Source organism: Aquarana catesbeiana, linkage group LG08, assembly GCF_042186555.1.
Source record: "Aquarana catesbeiana isolate 2022-GZ linkage group LG08, ASM4218655v1, whole genome shotgun sequence".
Taxonomy (NCBI): domain Eukaryota; kingdom Metazoa; phylum Chordata; class Amphibia; order Anura; family Ranidae; genus Aquarana; species Aquarana catesbeiana.
In genome coordinates, this window is record NC_133331.1 from 204,812,473 (window position 1) to 204,832,512 (window position 20,040).

Genomic DNA, 20,040 nt, shown 5'->3' on the forward strand with positions numbered 1-20,040 from the left:
AATTACAGATCCTGGTTCCTAGCTATTAGGAACTCATGATCTGCATTTCCTCAGCTCACAGAACAGGGACGTGTGTGTGTAAACACACACACACGTCCCTGTTCTGCCTCTCGTGCCCGAAGATCGCTCGCGACCGCCGATCACGAACATCAGCACTCTCGTGATGCAGCAAGCGCGCGCCTGCCAACACCGCATAAAGCGACCGACGTACAGCTACGACGGTTTGCCCAGTGGAGCCAACCTGCCGCAGCATAACTGCGGCGGCTGGTCCGCAAACAGTTAAGAAGCCGAGAACTTCAGTTCTCAGAGGGAGAACAGAGGAGAAGTGTTTCCTCAGAAAATGTCCGAGATCAGTGTAAGGCCTCATGCACACTGGATGTTTTGTGACATTTTTACAGCAGCTCTCCATCATGTTATCCTATGTGTCCATGCACACATAGGCTGTTATCAGCAGTTTTGGGCAGTGGCGTTTTTTGAGCAGTGAAAAAAATAAAAAATAAAAAAAAACACACTAGTGGGTTCTGAGACGTTTTTCAACAGTAAAAATGCTCTAACGCTGATAAACGCTCAAAAACGTGGCCCACCAGCGATTTTGAGCCATTGGAATAAAAAAAAAATTATATATGTGTATATAAATAAACGCTAATACAAAAATGTTGAAAAAAAAAAACTCACTGCAAAGCTACTGGTGTTTTTATAACATTATTTTAACGTCCAGTGTGCACGAGGCCTAAAAGTAGGTGGGCCGCCTGTAATCTCATGAGATAATAGTGCAGCCGAGTTCAAAAAGTGAAACCAAAGTTTAAAAGAACATGTAAATTACATGTTTAGACACATGATAACAATATACATATATATATATATATATATATATATATATACACACACACATATATAGATAGAGGTGTGTATATTGTTTTTACTTTTTTTCTTACATAAGATTAAAAAAAATAAAAATGACAATAGGGGCGACAAAATCAACGTAAACGTATATTAAATTGCGTAATACAGTGAAAGACTTTAAGACCCCTTTCACACTGAAGCGCCTTACAGGCGCTCTAGCGCTAAAAAAAAAAAGCGCCTCCCCTTTCACTCCAATGTGAGGGCCCGGGGGTTTTCACACTGGAGCGGTGCACTGACAGGACTCTCAAAAAAATCCTGCAAGCCGCACCTTTGATGTGATGTAGGAGCGGTGTATACACACCTCCTAGAGCACCCCTGCCCATTGAAATCAATGGGTAGCGCCGCTGCAGGAGCACTTGTTTTAACCCTTTTTCAGCCGTAAGCGGGGGTTAAAAATAGCAGCACTTCACTTTACTGCTGCCAGTGTGAAATTGCCCTAACAATGTAGAATCCACCAACTCCTCTCGCCTGCACGTGGCTTCCCATCAAATTTACCAACTCGGCAGTAGCTTTGCTCGCGGCTTGTTTTTGACGGAAACCGGCGCAAGCGCAGTAGCAGCGAAGGCTACCGTCTTTCATGGGATTCCGATCTTGCTGCTATAACATGACTTCTATACCTACAGCTAGGAAACATTTCTCCGTCACTTGGTTCCCACCCACAGTTGTTCTCCCACGGAGCACATTATCAGCGGACACTTCCGGCGGAAGTGGCACCCATGTGGTTGCTGTAATCTGGTGTGGAGTCTATCGGCTGGTTCTGGTGAGTGAGGGATATTCCGTGCTTCCATGTTATCAGGTGATAAGTGTGGGGAGCGGTGCTGGGTGCACATCTCTATCATCTCCCTGATATATGAGGTGGTCGGGTCAGTTGTCATCGTTGTCACAGAGCTGGGAACAGACATGTTCAGGGACAGGACTGATCTCTGGAGACTGGCTGTGCCATTAGATCTCTGCATTGTGCAGCATGTCACTGTAAATCTATATCTATCGTGGCCAGCCAAGTTGTCATTGCAGTGTGTTCTCTGGAGGATTCCCCTCTCTGTATGGACTGGTGATCCTTATTACTTGGACTGAGAGTCAGAGAAAAGGTCCAAGGATCACTAGAGGAGACTCTTCCATTTCAGTCACCTATTACAGTGACCGCCGTCTATGATCTCCGTCACACTAGTGGGGGGGGGGGGGGTTGTGAAACACATTTTTATTTTTTACCACCCCCCAACTGCTACCTTCTTTAGCTGCAGCGGTGGGTGGACTTTCCCCAGCTGCAGTGCTTTTCTTTAAGCCCACGGAAGAATTATACTCCCTCTTGCTTTCATCGGGCATAGCACCCACCGAACGTGACCCATTTAAGTGAATGGGGCCACTCTGCAAGCGCCCTGCAGCTGCATGTAATCTATGTGCTGTGAACAAGGGGTTAAAGCAGGTGTGAGAAAGCGATACAATACCTCCTCACTACCTGTCAAATGCTCTCTGAAGAGTGATTCAAATGTGGATCACTCTTTAGAGATCAAAGCTCATATGAATGAGCCCTAAGGGCTCATGCACCCACAACTTCCTGACCACAGGTAATTGCTCCATGTTATATTACATGCAGACATTGTCAGCCAGTCATTGTTATGTTCAGGCTTCCTGTCTATGGCTGATCGGAAACACCTGGGCATAGCGTTCCCAGAAATGTGCTGATCTGGACAGCGAGTGGCCGTGTGCATGAGCCCTAAGTATGGACATTTGTTGGTGACCTCTTATTGTAAATGGAAAGTTTCACGTAGGATAAACTAAAGTGTATTGGAGTTATTCTACATTCATTTGTCCACCTTGGAATGTTGCCATGTCCATACACTAAAGCTGATTATGCATCTTCATTTTATTCTTTTCGGCATAGTCTTCTAAACACTTCTAAATATGGAGGAAAAAGACCAAAAGAAACACCGCAAGAAAAACAGCGGCACAAAAGCAAACAAGAAGAAGAATCGTCAGCAGGCGGAAGCGGGAGTCGGTGCAGGAGAAGATGCCAGAAAAAGGAACCCAAAAGCCTTTGCAGTCCAATCTGCTGTGCGCATGGCAAGGAACTTCCACAGGTGAACTAATATTACACAATATTCGTGGCCTCTAAATATACGTTAACCACTTCAGCTCCGGATTGTTTACCCCTCTTCATGATCAGGCCATTTTTAAATTTTTTTTTTGTGATAAGGCACTGCATTAATTTAAGTGACAATTGCGCGGTTGTGCAACTCTGTACCCAAATGAAATGTTTGGCCCTTTTTATTCCCACAAATGGAGCTTTCTTTTGGTGGTATTTGATCACCTCTGCTATTTTTATTTTTTTGCGCTATAAAAAAAAAAAAAGACCGACAATTTTGAAAACAAAAACAATATTTTTTACTTTCTGCTATAAAACATATCCAATTAAAAAAAAAAAAAAAAAAAAAAAAATCTTCATCAATTTAGGCCAATATGTATTCTGCTACATGTTTTTGGTAAAAAAAAATCCCAGTAAGCGTATATTGGTTTGCGCAAAAGGTATCGTCTACAAACTATGGGGTAGATATATATATATTCTATAATTTTATTTATTTATTTTTTTACTAGTAATGGCGGCTTATAGCTGTGTTCCTGCTTAGGAAAAACACGTGATCACTAAATTCCCTTCTGACAGGTGATCTGCCTTGTTAACATTGGCAGACTGCCGTTCTGCTTTTCTCGGGAACTATCGACGGGTCACAGGCGGCGCGCGCAAAGCTCAGGTTACACCAAGTAAATAGATACCCAACATGTCAAACCTTAAATTTGCGTGTGCCCAGGAAATGGCGATAAACTTCAGTATCTTATATTTTCTGTAGGCAACTCTTTAAAAGCCCCCTATAGGTTATCAGTTTAGCGTTACGAAGGAGGCCTGGTGTTAGAATAATTGCTCTCATTCCAGCGTGCATGACGATACCCAACGTGTATCGCAATCAACTTTTTTAGGTGTAGGCCCCCCGATACATGGGGGTCTCAATTTTTTGGGGGGCAATTTTATGTGCTTGAGTGCAACTTGTGTTTATTTTTGTTTTACTTAACCACTTCAGATCCGGGGCATTGCCACATGACGGCAACAGCGTGGATCTACATTACCGGGACGGCGCGCTCGGTGATCAGCGAGTCTGAGACTTGCCTGACACAGATCAGAGTAAGGGGTCGGTCCCGACCCCTTACCACATGATCAGCTGTCAGCCAATGGCAGCTGATCATGTGATGTAAACAGAGCCGGTAATCGGCTATTTTTCCTCCTCGCGCTGACAGCGTGAGGAGGAAAAAAAACCTGATCACCGGCGGCCATGAGAGGGGCATCAGTCCCGATCACGACGATCATCTGCCCCAACAGCAATAGGCAGCAGCGCCACCCATCAGTGCCCACCAGCGCCACCCACCAGCGCCACCCATCAGTGCCCACCAGCGCCACCCATCAGCGCCTCCCATCAGTGGTACCCATCAGCGCCTCCCATCAGTGGTACCCATCAGCGCCTCCCATCAGTGGTACCCATCAGTGCCACCCATCAGTGCCGCCTTATCTGTCCCCATCAGTGCCGCCTTAACTGTGCCTATCAGTGCCGCCTTAACTGTGCCTATCAGTGCCACCTTAACTGTGCCTATCAGTGCCACCTTAACTGTGCCTATCCGTGCCCATCAGTGCAGCCTATCAGTGCCCACCAGTGCTGCCTCATCAGCGCATATCAATGAAGGAGAAACATTACCTGTTTGCAAAATTTTATAACAAACTATGAAACATGATTTTTTTTTTTTTTTTTTTTCAAAATTTTCCATCTTTTTTTGTTTGTTTAGCAAAAAATAAAAATCCCAGCTGTGATTAAATACCACCAAAAGAAAGCTCTATTTGTGGGAAAAAAATGATAAAAATTTCATTTGGGTACAGTGTTGTATGACCGCGCAATTGTCATTCAAAGTGCGACAGCGCTGAAAATTGGTCTGGGCAGGAGGGGGGTTTAAGTGCCCAGTAAGCAAGTGGTTAACAAAAAGTATCCTGTGTGATGATTTTTTTTTTTTTGGTGACAGTTTCTCTTTAATGAGACATTCGTGGGGACCATACATACTTCCCCTTGGCTCCACTGAATGCACATCGCACTGCATTACATTCTTTCCTGGCTTTGATGGCCGGGGAAACTGAACACGTCACTTCCGGGTCAGCAGCAGACGTGTATCCGCTCTCTTCCCTCCCCTCTATGCTTCGCGCCTGCTATGCCGGTCCCGGGTCTGCAGATGGGCAAGTGACTCAAAGTATTGATGCCATCTATTCAGTATGACACCCAGAGAATTACAGTTTTCAAAATGTCAGCAGTATCAAACTCTGTATGACTCTCACGGTCCGTTTTCTGTAAAGCTCCAATGCAAGGGTTAAATGCTTAAAATCTAGCGGTGGTAGAAAAAGTTGTTCAGTAATACTTACGGTACCCTATTCCTTGCTCTGGCAGGCTCTTTCCATTTGTGAGACCAGTCTCACAAAGCTTCTTCTTTAAGACAATTCAGGTGGTGGTTGCCTAATGATGTCATCAAGTATATGGCATGCAAGGAAAGCGAAGGACTGCCCACAACCCAGAACTGAGAAGAGTGCTGGAGTCGCGTCAATATTGGACCTTATTCCTCTATCCCTAGTGTTGGCGTTGATATTAAGGCAACCCTTTTCCATAAGGGAGAGTTATAATCCCTGTCAGGTTTTTTTTTTTGGCCAATTGGGGAGACTTCCCTTCACTTTCTGTCACATAGCCAAAACAAGAGGTGAATAATAATCCTACCAAAGTAAGGGAGTGCCTGGTTGTCAGCAGGGTTACCAGAACTAGTATCTCCATTGGAAGATTTCCCCTCAATTAGTACTCTAGGGACAACCCAAAATTTGGAATTTTCTTTTCCTTTTAAGGATAACGATAAACATGACAAATAGAGGGGGTGCATCTCCCTAAAAGGGGGTACAGAGAGCCATAAAAACATGGTGGGTGTTATGATTGTTGTCCGCTCTATCCAAAACTAAAAAAAAAAAAAAAAAAAATTAAAAGTTTTGCCTTTAGTTATGCATTAACTGCTTGCCAACCCCCTCACGTACATATACTGTGGGCCAGTGGCTCCTACAGGCAGAATCACGTACAGGTACATGATTCTGCACTTCTGGATCTGTGGTGTGCACCAACGGCGACCCACTCCCGCTGTGATTGGACACGGTGGTAGCCAATTAGCGGGTCCGGCGGACCCGCCGATCTCTCCCGACAGAGGCAGAACGGTGGTCTGCCTATGTAAACAAGGCAAATTGGTATTCTGTGACAAGGGAAGATCTTGTGTTTATGCTAAGCAGGAATATGGATCTCTGTCTTCCCACATTACAAGCACCTCCCCCACAGTTGGTAATCACTACCTAGGGACACATTTAACCCATTGATTGCCCCTGATGGTAACCCCTTTCCTTCCAGTGTCAGTACAGTGACAGACACAAATAAGTGTCACTTGGTGTCTGGTTTGTCCACCGCAATGTTGCAGTCCCACTATAAGGCGCTGGTCGCTGCCATTACTAATAAAAAATAAATAAAAATTCCATAAAAATATCCCATCATTTGTAGACGCTATATCTTTTGCCCAAACCAATCAATATACGCTTATTGGGAATTTTTTTTCCCCAAAAAAACGTAGCAGAATACATATTGTCCCAAACTGATAAAGAAATTTTAGATTACTATTATTATTATTTTTACATCTTTTTATTGAGTGAGTTTCATAACAAAGTAAAAAATGTGTTTTTTTTTTTTTTTTTTTTTTTATTTTATTTATAACACAAAAACACAGAGATCAAATATCACTAAAAGATCTCTATTTGTGGGAAAAAAAGGACAGAAATTTTATTTGGGTACAGCGTCGCACGACTGCGCAATTTTCAGTTAAAGTAACTCCGTGCCATATTGCAATAATGGCCTGGTCATGAAGGGGGGGTAAACCTTCCGGAGCTGAAGTGGTTAATGAGCTTTTAACCACTTGCTTACAGGGCACTTAAACCCCCTTCATATCCAGACCAATTTTCAGCTTTCAGCGCTGACGCACTTTGAATGACAATTGCGCGGTGATACAACACTGTACCCAAATGAAATTTTTATCATTTTTTTCACCACAAATAGAGCTTTCTTTTGGTGGTATTTGATCACTTATGCAGTTTTTACTTTTTGTTAAAAAAATGTAAAAAAACTGATTAAAAAAAAAAAAAAATTTTAAATTTTTTTTATATTTTGTTATAAAAAATTTAAAACGGGTCATTTTTCTCCTTCATTGATGTACGCTGATGAGGCAGCAGTGATGGGCGGCAGTGATGGGCACTGATTGGCACTACAGGTGGACACTGTTAGTTGGCACTGTTGGCACTGTTAGGTGGCACTTTGGGCACTGTTAGCTGGCACTATTATGGTGGCACTGATGAGGCAGATGTGCCTCTTCCACTTGGGGACCGATGTCCCTTACATCCGAGCCGGTGATCGGCTTTTTTTTCTACTCACGCTTGTCAGCGTGAGTAAAAAAAAAAAACGATTATCGATCTTTTGTTTACATCATGTGATCAGCTGTCATTGGCTGACAGCTGATCACATGGTAAGGGGCCGGGACCGGCCCCTTACTCGGATCGGTGATCAGCCGAGTCTCAGTGACTCGGTGATCACAGCGCGCCTGGCGAGCGCCCTGCAGGGCGCGCGCAGGGAGTGTGCACAGGGGAGGCCGTCATATGACAGCCTCCCGGGAATTAAGGTCCACGGATGGCAGGTGGTTAAACCCTTGCAGGGTGGGGGCACTGTGACTTTTTTTTTTTTTTTTTTTTGTTTTCTTTTAATTCCGGGAGTTGTGCTTTATTGATGTATTATTATTTTTAAAAGAGCTGCATTCATTTGTGCCTTTTTATATCTTCTGGAGTTCAGCTAAATCTTAGAATCCACTTATCACTCCAGGAATCTCTTCTTACTTGCTGCATTCTCAGTTAAATTAAATGAAAACATTAAAAAGGATGGTAAGATCTTTCAAATCATGGCATATGTGAACTTTTTGAAATTGTCAAGAAGATAGTAGACAGCTAGAATGCAGATGCCGAGAATGTAAAAACATCCAACGATATATATTGCTTAATAATGAACAAAACTTGTAGCCTGTAAGTTAGAGTAGGTGTCGATGAGCAAGGTAATATCTCTACCAGCTGCAAAACAAAAAGGAGGTCCAGACGTCAAGTCTGAATTAACAACAAAATTTGCAACAAGGAAATAAGAAGGAAGGAAAGAGAAAGGAAGGATGTCCACAGTAGGAGGATGCGAGAGAGAGGTAGGATAAGGGGAATGAGCATCGGGGATGCCCAAAGCCAGCACCCCAATTCTGGACTACTATGATGAGTTATAGCTCTTCATGGACAATGACAGATGAGCATATTATATCCATATCCGTGAGAATTTAGGTAAGATCTCTTTCATAATGACTCCAAGCATAAAGACCTAGACCATGAACACGGGTCTCTCCACCAGAGTCCACAAGTGATACAAGAAACTTACTACAACCAAGCTGTTGTAAAAAAAAAATAATAATAATAATCTGTCTAATGCCATTCTACTATAGGACGCAGGATCTCAAGACTAAAAAGCATCACATCCCAGTTGTGGACCGAACCCCCTTAGAGCCTCCTCCTGTGGTTGTGGTAGTTGTTGGACCCCCAAAAGTTGGAAAGAGCACCTTGATCCGCTGTCTAATTAAAAACTTTACCAAGCAGAAGCTGAGTGAAATTCGGGGACCTGTGACCATTGTTTCTGGTAAGATTGATAGCTTTGTGGATTAACATTGTAAATCTACTTTATAGATCAGTATGTTTTATATGTCTGTTAATTCTAATACAATCACTGTTATTCTCTAGAGATTCTATATTTCATGAAAACTCTGCCATTTTAATTAGCTTGGCTATATGTGTTTTTTTTATCTGTGACGGAAAGAATGTGAAATGTATTTATATTAGATACTTTCTTACTACTCTTCGCTCACATTGGTACATTAGCAGTCATAGTGGATGTTCCAGTCATTTTGTTTTACTTGTGGTGACTTTTTAAAAAAAAAATTTTTTGTGTAGGGAAAAAGCGTCGCCTTACCATCATAGAATGTGGCTGTGACATAAATACCATGATAGACCTGGCTAAAGTAGCAGATCTGGTAAGAAAACATGTTTGTTATGAATGTTTTGTCACTATTTTATCTTTTCTTATTCTATGTCAGGTCAATAAAATGACATCCAAACTACTACTTTACACATATAAAAATAAGCAGTGTTTTGTATTACCACTCAAAAAAAAAAGGAAGCGTTGATGCCAGTTTTTACACATTTTATATGTTACCTTTTTGATAGCAAAATAAATGGGTACATTTCTAATTTATACATGACTGATTAAAACTGAACTCGCCCCTTTCAGATAGGACAAATAGATCCTTGACTTCCACTGCAGCTGCTGTACAGCTTGGTCAAGAATACACCCACAGCCTACTGATCGATTAGCAAAGGAGTAGCAGCACACGGATATAGTTAGGTTGAAAAAAGACAGACAGACATCTGTGTCCGAATGGCACAACAATCGCAGATCCCTGCAAATCAAGGGATCAATAGGTGCAAACCCCCCCCCCCCCCCCCCCCGGGAAATATGCGACTGCACTGTAGCGATAATTTGGTTATAGAGCAATCGAGAAGTTAAAATATATTTTATGGCTTTATAATAATTACACAAATGTATTAATTGAGGATTTTTGTCTGTTATTTATATTTAGCATTTCCTCTTCTATCTCACTTATCTGTTATGAGTTCTACAGTTATTTTAAATTCCTGTGTGTGTGTGTGTGTGTGTGTGTGTGTGTGTGTGTATTATAAGATTGACCCTATTCATTGAGATGCATTGACTTTTATTTGAAGTTGCACACCGACGTGCCTACTTTTTTGTGGTGTTATTTAAAATCTTTGTATATCTTTTTAATTGGACAATGAATGGCTATTAGTGAGCCTTTAATTTAGTGCACCTAATCAAAATTAGCTGCCTGGTTGAGCTGAATCGGAAGATTCCTTTTTTTTTTTTTTATTACTTTATTATGATTGCAGAGACAAGCCCAATTCCTTATCTCATGGCTTTCATAATCTGCTAAACTGTGGTGTACTAAACTAAATGTTTACTGAACTGTGTGTGTGTCTGTGATTGTATACCTAATTTTCCAATGGCGCCTGCTCTTTAGGCTTTCAATAATACATCTTAAAGGACATAACATACAGGGATATGGGAAATCATTATAGACACTGATACACGCACCTACACAGGTTGAACTGGATGGACTATTGTCTTTTTTTCAGCCTTACCGACTATGTTGCTATGTAATTCCATGGTGTCGATAGTCAAGTCCTCCTTATGCAAACTGTATATGGTTTCTATATTAAAAGATAATAGTTAAGCATAAGGTGCGGCTATCATGAGAAATGTCAACTACCCAATGTCTTGGCCTTGCTGTATCACAAGATGTGGATATATGCTGTTTAGAGGTATGGGATCATATGAAGCCTATAGATTAAAATTAAATATTTTTCTCCCTTATTTCAAACAGGTATTAATGCTCATAGATGCAAGCTTTGGATTTGAGATGGAGACTTTTGAGTTCCTGAACATCTGCCAGGTCCATGGTTTTCCAAAAATAATGGGGGTTCTAACCCACCTGGACTCTTTTAAGAACAACAAGCAATTGCGCAAGGTCAAGAAAAGGCTGAAGCATAGGTTCTGGACTGAAGTTTATCAGGTATCCTATAAGATTTACTAAAAACTAATACTAGGGATGACGGATGCTTTTTAACCTGTTTAAAACAATGTATGCTTAATCTTTATCCAAAATAATGGCTGCATATAGTACAGCTGCAGTTTATAATGAGTATATGGTCCAATACTAAAGGACTACTGTAGAGAAAAGTATTGTATTCCTTTAACTGTATGTGGTTCATACCTGTAATTATAGTATTCAATATATCCTATACTGTATATATTCCTTTTTTATTTCCCAGTCTTTTGTTTGGATTTTTTTCCCCACATTTGAACGCAGAGCAAACTTTCTAGTAAAAGAGACAATTACAGGTGTTGGGACATACCATATAATGCTGCCTGCTCATAATTGTTAGTGTTTGTGGTTCAAACTGTTTTTCCAAAAGAAAAAGATGGAAACTGTTCTAAAAAGTGTTAGCTGGATTTGGACTTTAAAAGAAGAGTATGGTTTAAAAAAAAAAAAAAAAAATCATACTCGCCTAGATGGCTGCTGCAGCTGTGCCCCACGGCTTCTAAGACCGAGAACGGAACAATCAAACACCGTTGCATCGATCAGCCTTCGGTCTTCAGCCTGCAGACAGCTGGTTACTGTAAGCCGATCCAGGCTTCTGGGCGGCTCCTGACCATAAGGCCAAGATGTTTTCAGAGCCTCGACTGGGTCTGTAATGTCAGCTGACAGCAGGCTTTAGCCCACTGTCGGCTTATAACGGGTCACAGGTGTGCAGAATGAACTGTGATCCATAGAAGTATAGCCAAAAAAGCTGGCTATACTTTTTTCCCTTTTTTTTTTTTTTCAATTTTGTATTTATTTAATCCATTAAAAACCTTCTTGTTCATCTAAGATTACCCTGTCCACAGTCCACAGTATGACTTGTCGCTGCGCAAATGCACTGAAGAACAAACAGCAATGTCACCCTGTTTAAGGGAATAAAATAGCTGGAGCAAGATCATTAGGTAATAAGGCTGTGGAACAGGGAAAAACAAAAATCGCTGTGTTAATTGCTAATGACAGACTATATCACACGTATTTCAAGATGGGGGAAGGCATACGCTATTATTTCATATAGCCCAAACTTTTTAAATTTTAGATAGATGGGGCAAGGTTTTCCTTTACTTTCTGTCATGATGGAAATACGTAATCTGCCATGACTTCTGGTGCCCTAGGAAAATGTCTGGCTTGCCTAGCAGATGTCCTACTCTGCTAATAAATATTGGTGCACCAAGGATGGTGCCCAGTCTCACTGTTTTACTAAGGATCCCACTTTAACACTCATTAGAGACCTGAACCCTCTTATTGATATATGATGAAACATTGTCTGTCATTTTATTATTAAGGTAATACTTCATGCTAAGTAATGTAACCTGAGGATGATTTTTCTTTATAGGGTGCCAAGCTTTTCTACCTCTCTGGGATGGTGTATGCAGAGTACCAAAAACAAGAAATACGTAATCTGGGACGATTTATATCTGTCATGAAATTTCGCCCACTGACTTGGCAGACGTCTCATCCTTATGTTCTAGCAGACAGGTGAGATGGTAGTTGTTTTTTAACCTTAAGCCACTGTAAACAAGCAAAGTGCTTTCTGTTATTGTTTGTAATACGGGACTGAGTTATGATATTGTTGTAAATGTTTTTTTTGTTTTTTGGGGGTGGAGGTGGGGGGGGGTGAGGCTAATCCTGTCAAACAGGACTAGACAAATCCCAGGCGCCAGGTCGCCATGGAGACTAAAAATTGCATCCTGGTGCCTGGGCTTTTATCAACCCATTCCCAGGTATGAGCAATTCCTACTACCCGACTCCCTGGACATGGAGTGCTGGGCAGCTGGATGCCAACTGCGATGTCTGCTAGTTCTCGGAGGGCATCTTCTGACGTCCTCCCAAAAACCCCACCCACCCCTCCTGCACGCCCCTGGGGAGCACATTGAGCACGCTCGTGATCAGTGTGTCCGAAGGACACAATTGATTACAAATCGAGGTAAAGGCCAATCACAGCAGCCCTTTACCATGTGATCAACCATCTTCAATCGCAGCTGATCACATTGTAAACAGACTTGATAGGTATTGGCAGTACTTTCCTCACGCGCTGTTACAGCGCGAGGAAAGGACAGCAGGTAACCGGCAACTCTGACAGGCACACTTACACTGATTTATCAGTGCCTCCTCATCAGTTCTGCCTATCAGTGCAGTAGAAAAAAAAATCTTATTTGCAAAACTTTTTCAACAAATTAAGAAGCATTTTATTAGTTTTTGTTTTTTCAAAATTTGCAGTCTTTTTTTGATTAGCAAAAAAAAAAAAAACACCAAAAGAAAGTTGTCTAATGATAAAAAATTCATATGTGTTGTCTTGCATGACCACTCAATTGTCATGTAAAGTGTGATGCCGCTGAAAAAGGATGGGGGTGAAAGTGCTAAAGGCCCTTCCTCCTTCCTTTTTTTTTCTTCCTTTATATACTGGGACCTCTTTTGTACTCTCCATGTGTAATCCTGTGTCATGCATCTGTAAAGATACACATCAGGGCTACATAAGAGAATGGGTTTTGTCTTTGTTTTTTGTTTTTTTGTCAAGCCCTGCCATGAAAGAATGCTTTGTACAAAAAAATAGATAATTGATGGCTTTAGTTACGGCTGGGCCAGCAGCAATTGCTGACTCCTAAAAGAGAGCCACAATAATTGTAACCTAAGTAACTATTGCTGCACACTTCTATATTATGGGGTGACAGATTTGAGCAATTGTAACTGCATAGGCTTATAAAGCTGAGCTCCACTAACTTTTGTAAAAATAAAATCTCAAAGCGGCACTCATCCTGCTCCAGTGCAGCAATGTGCATCTTTCTCCAGTCCCAACAGGTTCTCCATTGCAGCTAGGGAAAATGGGACACACTCCCAGGGGCTCAGGAATAGGGTTGCCACCTGTCCAGGATTCACCCGGACAGTTCGGGTTTTGAATCATGTGTCCGGGTTTCAGTCCTCCTGAAACCCTGACACAATATACAGACAGGAATGTGGCTCAGAACAGGGCCTGATAGGAGGGTGAGGGGGCTCTATGCACGCCACATTACTGTTTTCTTTGGAGAGCACAAAGGTGTCCCAAGTTTATTACAATCCTTTTAGTCACTAGTGTTTTTCCAAAAAAATAAAAAGTGTTTGGGTTTGGTTTTAAGAAAAAATGGCAACCCTACCCAGGAAGCATGATGGGAGAGGGGGGGCGGGTTTCACACTCCAGGGTTAGTCGCTGGACTGCGTTCATTAGAAAGCTGACAGTCGGCTTGTGGAGTGTACACACACTTTCGGCAGTTGTAGATGCTGCCACTGCTGTAAGCCTTACAGCTGTGGAAGTAAAAGGGTTACATTTGAAAGTGGAGCTCAGGTCACAGCATACACCTTTTTTTTTTTTTTTTTTTTTTTTTTTTTTTTAGAACATCAGCATTGTAAAAACACTACAAGCAATAGTTATTATTGACAATCCAATATAAGTTTACTTGAAAAATCCTCTTTCATATTGTAAAAGATGATCTGCTGACATCTCTTTCCACAACTTCCTGGATTCTCTGCATGCTTTGCAGCTTCTCTTCTGCCATTTACTTTTGAAGGACTACATTTCCCATGGTACCTTACTGCCTGCAAGCCTTGATTCCTGTACTGACTCTGTAGTTGAGAAAGCAGGCTCTGGGAAATGTATAACACGGCAGTGCATCTTTACAGGGATTAGTAAAAACTTGTTACAGATTTCAAGGAAGTAAATGTATGGGGATCCTAACAAAGTTTATAAACTTCAAGATTGCTCGGATTAATAGGAATGGAGTAGAAATAACTGAAATACAATATGAAAATACTATATATATATATATATATATATACTATTTTGACCATAGACAAACTTTAAAAAAAAAAAAAAAAGGATTTCTAAAAGGAGACAGGATTAGAAGGAAGGGGAGGAGGGAGGCACTCCCTCATTTCTTAACCCTAAAGCTATGATTAATACATTCTTGTGAGCCCATGAATACAATCCAGGAAGACCATCTATTCATATATGTCATGATATTGGGCAACTCATTTTCCATTTTCATTATGTGACTTTCCTGTACCCAATCATTGATGGGTGGAATTAAAATGGTGTTCCAAAACCAAAATGGCTCTAGCTGTGCATAGGAAGAAGTGTGTAAAAGAATACTTTGCTGTGGTGACTGAACCAGTAAATGTAGACAGCAGTGCAAGTTCTGCCATCAGTCTAGTTGGAGAAATAGATTTCTTAGTGTAGATTTTTCCCCAAAAAATTTAACCAGGAAACATGTCCTTTCGTTACCCAATCGTGTGCAGGGAAAAAAAGAAAAGAAAAAAGTTTGTGTTTTCGAAATAAAATGAAAGATAGAACTGGATATTTGTGTTAATGTTTTCTGTGCTATTTTCTTTGCTTTTCATATACTTAGGTAGACTTCATCGCTTGATTCCCCATCTAAAAGTAATTTTTCTTTTTTACTCAGGATGGAAGATTTAACAAATCCAGAAGAGATCAGAGTTAATCCTAAGTGTGACCGCAAAGTTTCTCTGTATGGATATCTGCGTGGGGCATATTTAAAGAATAAGAGCCAAGTTCACTTACCAGGTTATACGTTCGCATGCTTTATACATTCTTGTGTTTTTTTAGGAACAATTATGGTTCTTAAGGTATTGTGGCTTTATCCCTGTCGCTGCCCCAGGAGAGCTCTCAAATGGCACTGGTCAGTTGTGATCTGTATTTTTTAGCATGTTCCTATGCACAGACACCTGTGGACCTGTGAAAATGTGAAATGTCAGTGCTGTTTAGAGAGCAAAATGTCTTCCCATTTATATTGTGCTGTTCTGATTCTTATACCTTTATGTCTGTTTTAGGTGTTGGGGATTTTGCCCTTTCAGATGTGAGCTTTTTGCCTGATCCATGTCCACTCCCAGACAAACTGAAGAAGCGTTCGCTAAATGAAAAGGAGAAAACAATCTATGCTCCTCTCTCAGGCGTCGGTGGTGTGGTCTATGATAAAGATGCTGTTTACATAGACCTAGGACCACATCATATTCAACAGGAGCAGCAGGTATAAATGTCCCCACTCTTAAAGAGATAACCTTTACACACATTATACTTTTTATTTTTTAATCTACTTCCTTCACCTTCAGATGCAGTTCAAAATCAATGCTAAATAAAGCTGAATGTCACAGAAACTGTTAAATACGAGATTGAAATATATATATTTGTCAACTGTCCTACCTGTGACGGTTTGTAATACTGTTCACCCAGTCTTGTGCTCTAGGTACTCTGACCAGGCACCATAGCTAAGTTGGTTATTTCACTTTGCTTGTGTGCAGTTAAAGCGGAGTTCCATCCAAATGTGGAAGCTCTGCTTATCTGCTTCCTCCACCCCCTCCGGTGCCACATTTGGCACCTTTCGGGGGGAGCGGATACCTGTCAAAAACAGGTACCAGCTCCCACTACCGTGTAAGTGCGCTGCAGCAACCTATGTCATTTTGCCACAGCGCACTCTACGTTAAGGAAAAGGAGCTTTGACTGCCTCTAAACCGTGCGGTTCATAAACTCCTCTAAAAGCTTATGCATGCATGGGGACACAGTCTTTAATTGAGGTGCATTTAGGGGCTTAGGCAAAAAATGCCAAAATCCCAAAAAATGTCAGTTTAGAAGCCGCGGTGTGATTTGAGACCTACATTGACAGCCCCCATGCAGTACAGCACAGACTGACTGGCTCCCAGTGATGCTTTTTCCCCTTCTTCTATTCTGCAGAGTATTACAGAAAATTCATGTACTTACACAAGCTATATTCAGAGGTACAAATAGAAAAATCATTTTCTCATAACGTTAAGCGATATGTAGCTAGACCAATTGGAAATCTTGTTTTTAAATGATAAGAGAAAAAATTAAAAATATATTCTAAATTCCTTGCCTTTTCCTTTGTCAGAGATGACTAATTTATCACTAGCTAAGTTTTTTGTTTGAATGCAATTTATATATTATGCAAAGCAAAAAAAAATGTCCTTGACAAGAAAGGAACCAATCATTTTCTGATCTATAATTTCAGCGAGCTGCAAAGCCCTCACATGAACTGGTTCAGAGCTTGATTTCTACCAATGTCACTATCGACTCCAAGATGTCCACCAGCAAAGTGTCCTTATTCACAGACTCCAAACCACTGGGCATGGAGGATGTTGGAAAAAAGGAGTAAGTTCTTTTGCATAATTTTCTGAGCACTTGCGCATATGTAAATATAATTTTATACACTGTAGACCTGAAGCTTTTGCTTCAACTCTTGAGTCTAACAGACTCACTTGCTCCCTACTTCAGAGGTGTTACAACAAAGCGTAATCTTTAGCAACAGGTGGAGAGGGCAGTTGGTGGTGATTCCACCCCTTCTCCATCTCTTATCCTTTATCTGCCTCCTCCCTTCTCTTTTTCTAGTCCCCCCCCCCATTATGATTAAAAAATATATATGTTATTTTTTTTTTCCTTTCTCTTCCTCCTTTTTCTGCCCTGTAGTTTGGCTATGGTGGTTGTGGATGGGTGATATAGGAATGTCCTGGGATGGCTATCTACTATTTTCAAAACCCTTATTACTCGCAGACCAAGTTTTCCACAAATGTCCTATATATCTCCTCTTCTACATAGGATAATCATTGACGGGGAATCTTGGTATAGACACTAATTTTTATTGATCAAGAATAGTACCAATTGTACAATGCGTTTTCTACCTTATGGTAGGGTCTCTCATTTGCTGATGTACCTTATGGTTTGTCATCTTCCATTTACATGATGATGCAATGTATTTGGTGATTATTTGCTATATCGGCGCTAAATTTTAATAAAATGTTTATGCTAATAATTTTATACACTGTAGGCCTAAATTACAAAGATTTGTGCAACGCAAGCATGCGATCTCTTATTTTATTTTTTTTTATTTTTTTGAAAATGAGAATCCTCATCCTGTTGTGTAAGCTATGTGAACTGAGCTTGGGCATGTTATCTGTAGGGAAATAACTATTCACTTAAATACCGTATTTATTGGCGTATAGCACGCACATGTGTATAACATTCACCCCAATTTTAAGAGGGAAGTTTAAGGAAAAAATGTTTTCTCCAAGCGTCTTCCAGGACAGCCCATGAGACCTTGGGCTCCTCCTACCAGGACAGGAAACACGTCACCCCCACCAGATAAAAGGGCGGTCCTCCAGGCCCATGTCCGTTATTTGTGTTTCCTCCGGACAGGGGGTAACATGTTCATGGAACCTGCTCCCATAGGCCTTATAAGCAGGGGCTTTGTATGGCCTTTTTCTGGGGCATATCACTTACCTCTTCCTCTGCCAGAAGCAGCACACCGCTGGGGAGGTTGGCTGTGTTGCTGTTCTCTGTCCTCAGTGCCTGGAGAGGGCCAGGACCGGTGTGAGGTCGTGCCCCTAGCGCAGTGCATTGCACTCTAGCTCAGCTGAGCTTCGGTTGTCCTTCCCTGCCGACAGCCTGGCTGATCTGAGCAAGGAATGGAGGAAGCCGCAGCGTTCGAGGGGGCGGAGCTATTGCGCTCCAAGCTGGCCCACAGGAAGTGCCTGGAGAGGGTTACTTCCGGGGAATATGACATCATCATCGGGCGCCGGAGACGAGGTTCCAGTCTTCATAAACGGCGCGAACAGAGAACGCTGGCTGCTGGTGTTTCTTGGTGTTAAGCAGCCAGGCTGTGGATGACCAAGAGGGGCAGAATGGATCCTCCTGCAGTACCTGCACAGGCAGCGGATGCAGTTCCCAACACCAGCACCTCACAGGTAAGCCTGGGGTGTTCTGTCACCACCTTACTATCCCTGTGAGTGTTCCCTCCCCCTCCCCCCTCTGTAGTAGTGGGTGTAAGGGGACACATTTCCTCCCTCCTGCACGTGGTGTTACGGAGTGATTGTGTGGCTTTAATTACATTGTGGGGCATTTATTTTGTCTTGCAGACCAAGACTCAGGACAAGGCCCAAGCGCAGCCACTTAAAAGGAAATGTGCGGTTTGCGCAAACAAATTGAGCTCCTCATGGAGCAAAGCAGTTTGTCGCACCTGTATAGAAGGCCTAGTAAAGGATGACCCGGTTGCCTCTTGCCAGAAGATGCTTACTTCTGTTAGGGATGAGCTTGCGTCCACCTTCAGTTCCTTTAGAACGCTTATTGACAAGCTCCAGACTCCAGCAGAGAGTCCGTCTTCACTGAAGGCGTCAGTAAGCACTCCGCAGCAGGCAGAGAGTGAAGACTCTGAGGCTGAGGTCAGATCTACCCGTTCTTCTCTGGAAGAATCAGGGTCAGATACAGAGCCCAGAGATAGAGAATCCACTCGAGGCTCAAGATTTAAGTTATCTGTGGAGGATGTAGATGACTTATTAAAGGCTATCTATACTACCCTTGAATTAAAAGAGGAAGAGGTTCAGTTATCCAAACATGATCTTATGTATAAAGGATTACATAAGAGAAAATCAAGAGTGTTTCCAGTTCATAGTTCTTTGGTTGATACTATTAAACTGGAATGGGATAATCCTGAGAGAAAACCATTCTTCTCCAGTAACCTAAAAAGGAGGTTTCCTTTTGATGAGGACACTGCGCAGCCATGGAATAAGAATCCCAAGTTAGACGCACCTCTTTCAAAGGTTTCAAAAAACTCGGACCTGGCGTTTGATGATATGGGTACGCTTAAGGATCCGATGGACAAGAGGGGGGATATCCTTCTCCACAGAGCCTGGGACTCAGCAGTTGGAAACCTGAAACCAGCTTTGGCTTCCACTTGTGTGGCCAGAAATCTGCAGGTTTGGTTGACTCAGATTCAGTCACATCTGTCAGCAGGTACCTCCAGAGAGCAAATTTTAAAGTCTTTTCCTCTCTTATTTCAGGCAGTGGGTTTTTTGGCAGATTCTTCCGCTGAGTCGGTAAGAATGTCAGCCAGGACTTCGGCTCTAGTGAACTCGGCCAGGAGAAGCCTTTGGCTTAAGACCTGGTCAGGGGACTCGGCCTCCAAGTTGCGCCTTTTGTGGCCTTCCTTTAACTGGCGATCATTTATTTGGCCCAGGTCTACAGGAGGCACTGGAACGCACGGCTGATAAGAAAAAGGCGTTTCCAGAGAAAAAGAGTTCAGACAGCCAGAAAATTTTTTCGTGGCCAAAACAGGCAACAGAGTCCTAGAGAAAAGGACAGCAGGCCGAAAAAGCATTGGACTGGGCACAAAGGCAGAGGCAAAGGGGGAGTGCTATTTAACCCTCCTCAACAGCCCGCCAAGCCGCAGTGACTTGTGTTCCCCGGTGGGAGGGAGATTG

General features: G+C 42.0%; 1 protein-coding gene across 1 annotated transcript in view; it reads left to right on the forward strand.

The window, feature by feature from the left end:
* Nucleotides 1-2,765: 2,765 nt before the first annotated feature.
* BMS1 (BMS1 ribosome biogenesis factor) overlaps nt 2,766-20,040 on the forward strand; it is a 57,233-nt gene continuing 39,958 nt past the window's right edge. Inside the window, exons 1-8 of the mRNA XM_073596842.1 lie at nt 2,766-2,981; nt 8,524-8,714; nt 9,026-9,105; nt 10,531-10,719; nt 12,122-12,264; nt 15,219-15,340; nt 15,607-15,803; nt 16,800-16,939. Of these exons, the coding sequence (XP_073452943.1) occupies nt 2,806-2,981; nt 8,524-8,714; nt 9,026-9,105; nt 10,531-10,719; nt 12,122-12,264; nt 15,219-15,340; nt 15,607-15,803; nt 16,800-16,939 (1,238 nt within the window). The 5' untranslated portion in view covers nt 2,766-2,805. The remainder of the gene's footprint in view (nt 2,982-8,523; nt 8,715-9,025; nt 9,106-10,530; nt 10,720-12,121; nt 12,265-15,218; nt 15,341-15,606; nt 15,804-16,799; nt 16,940-20,040) is intronic.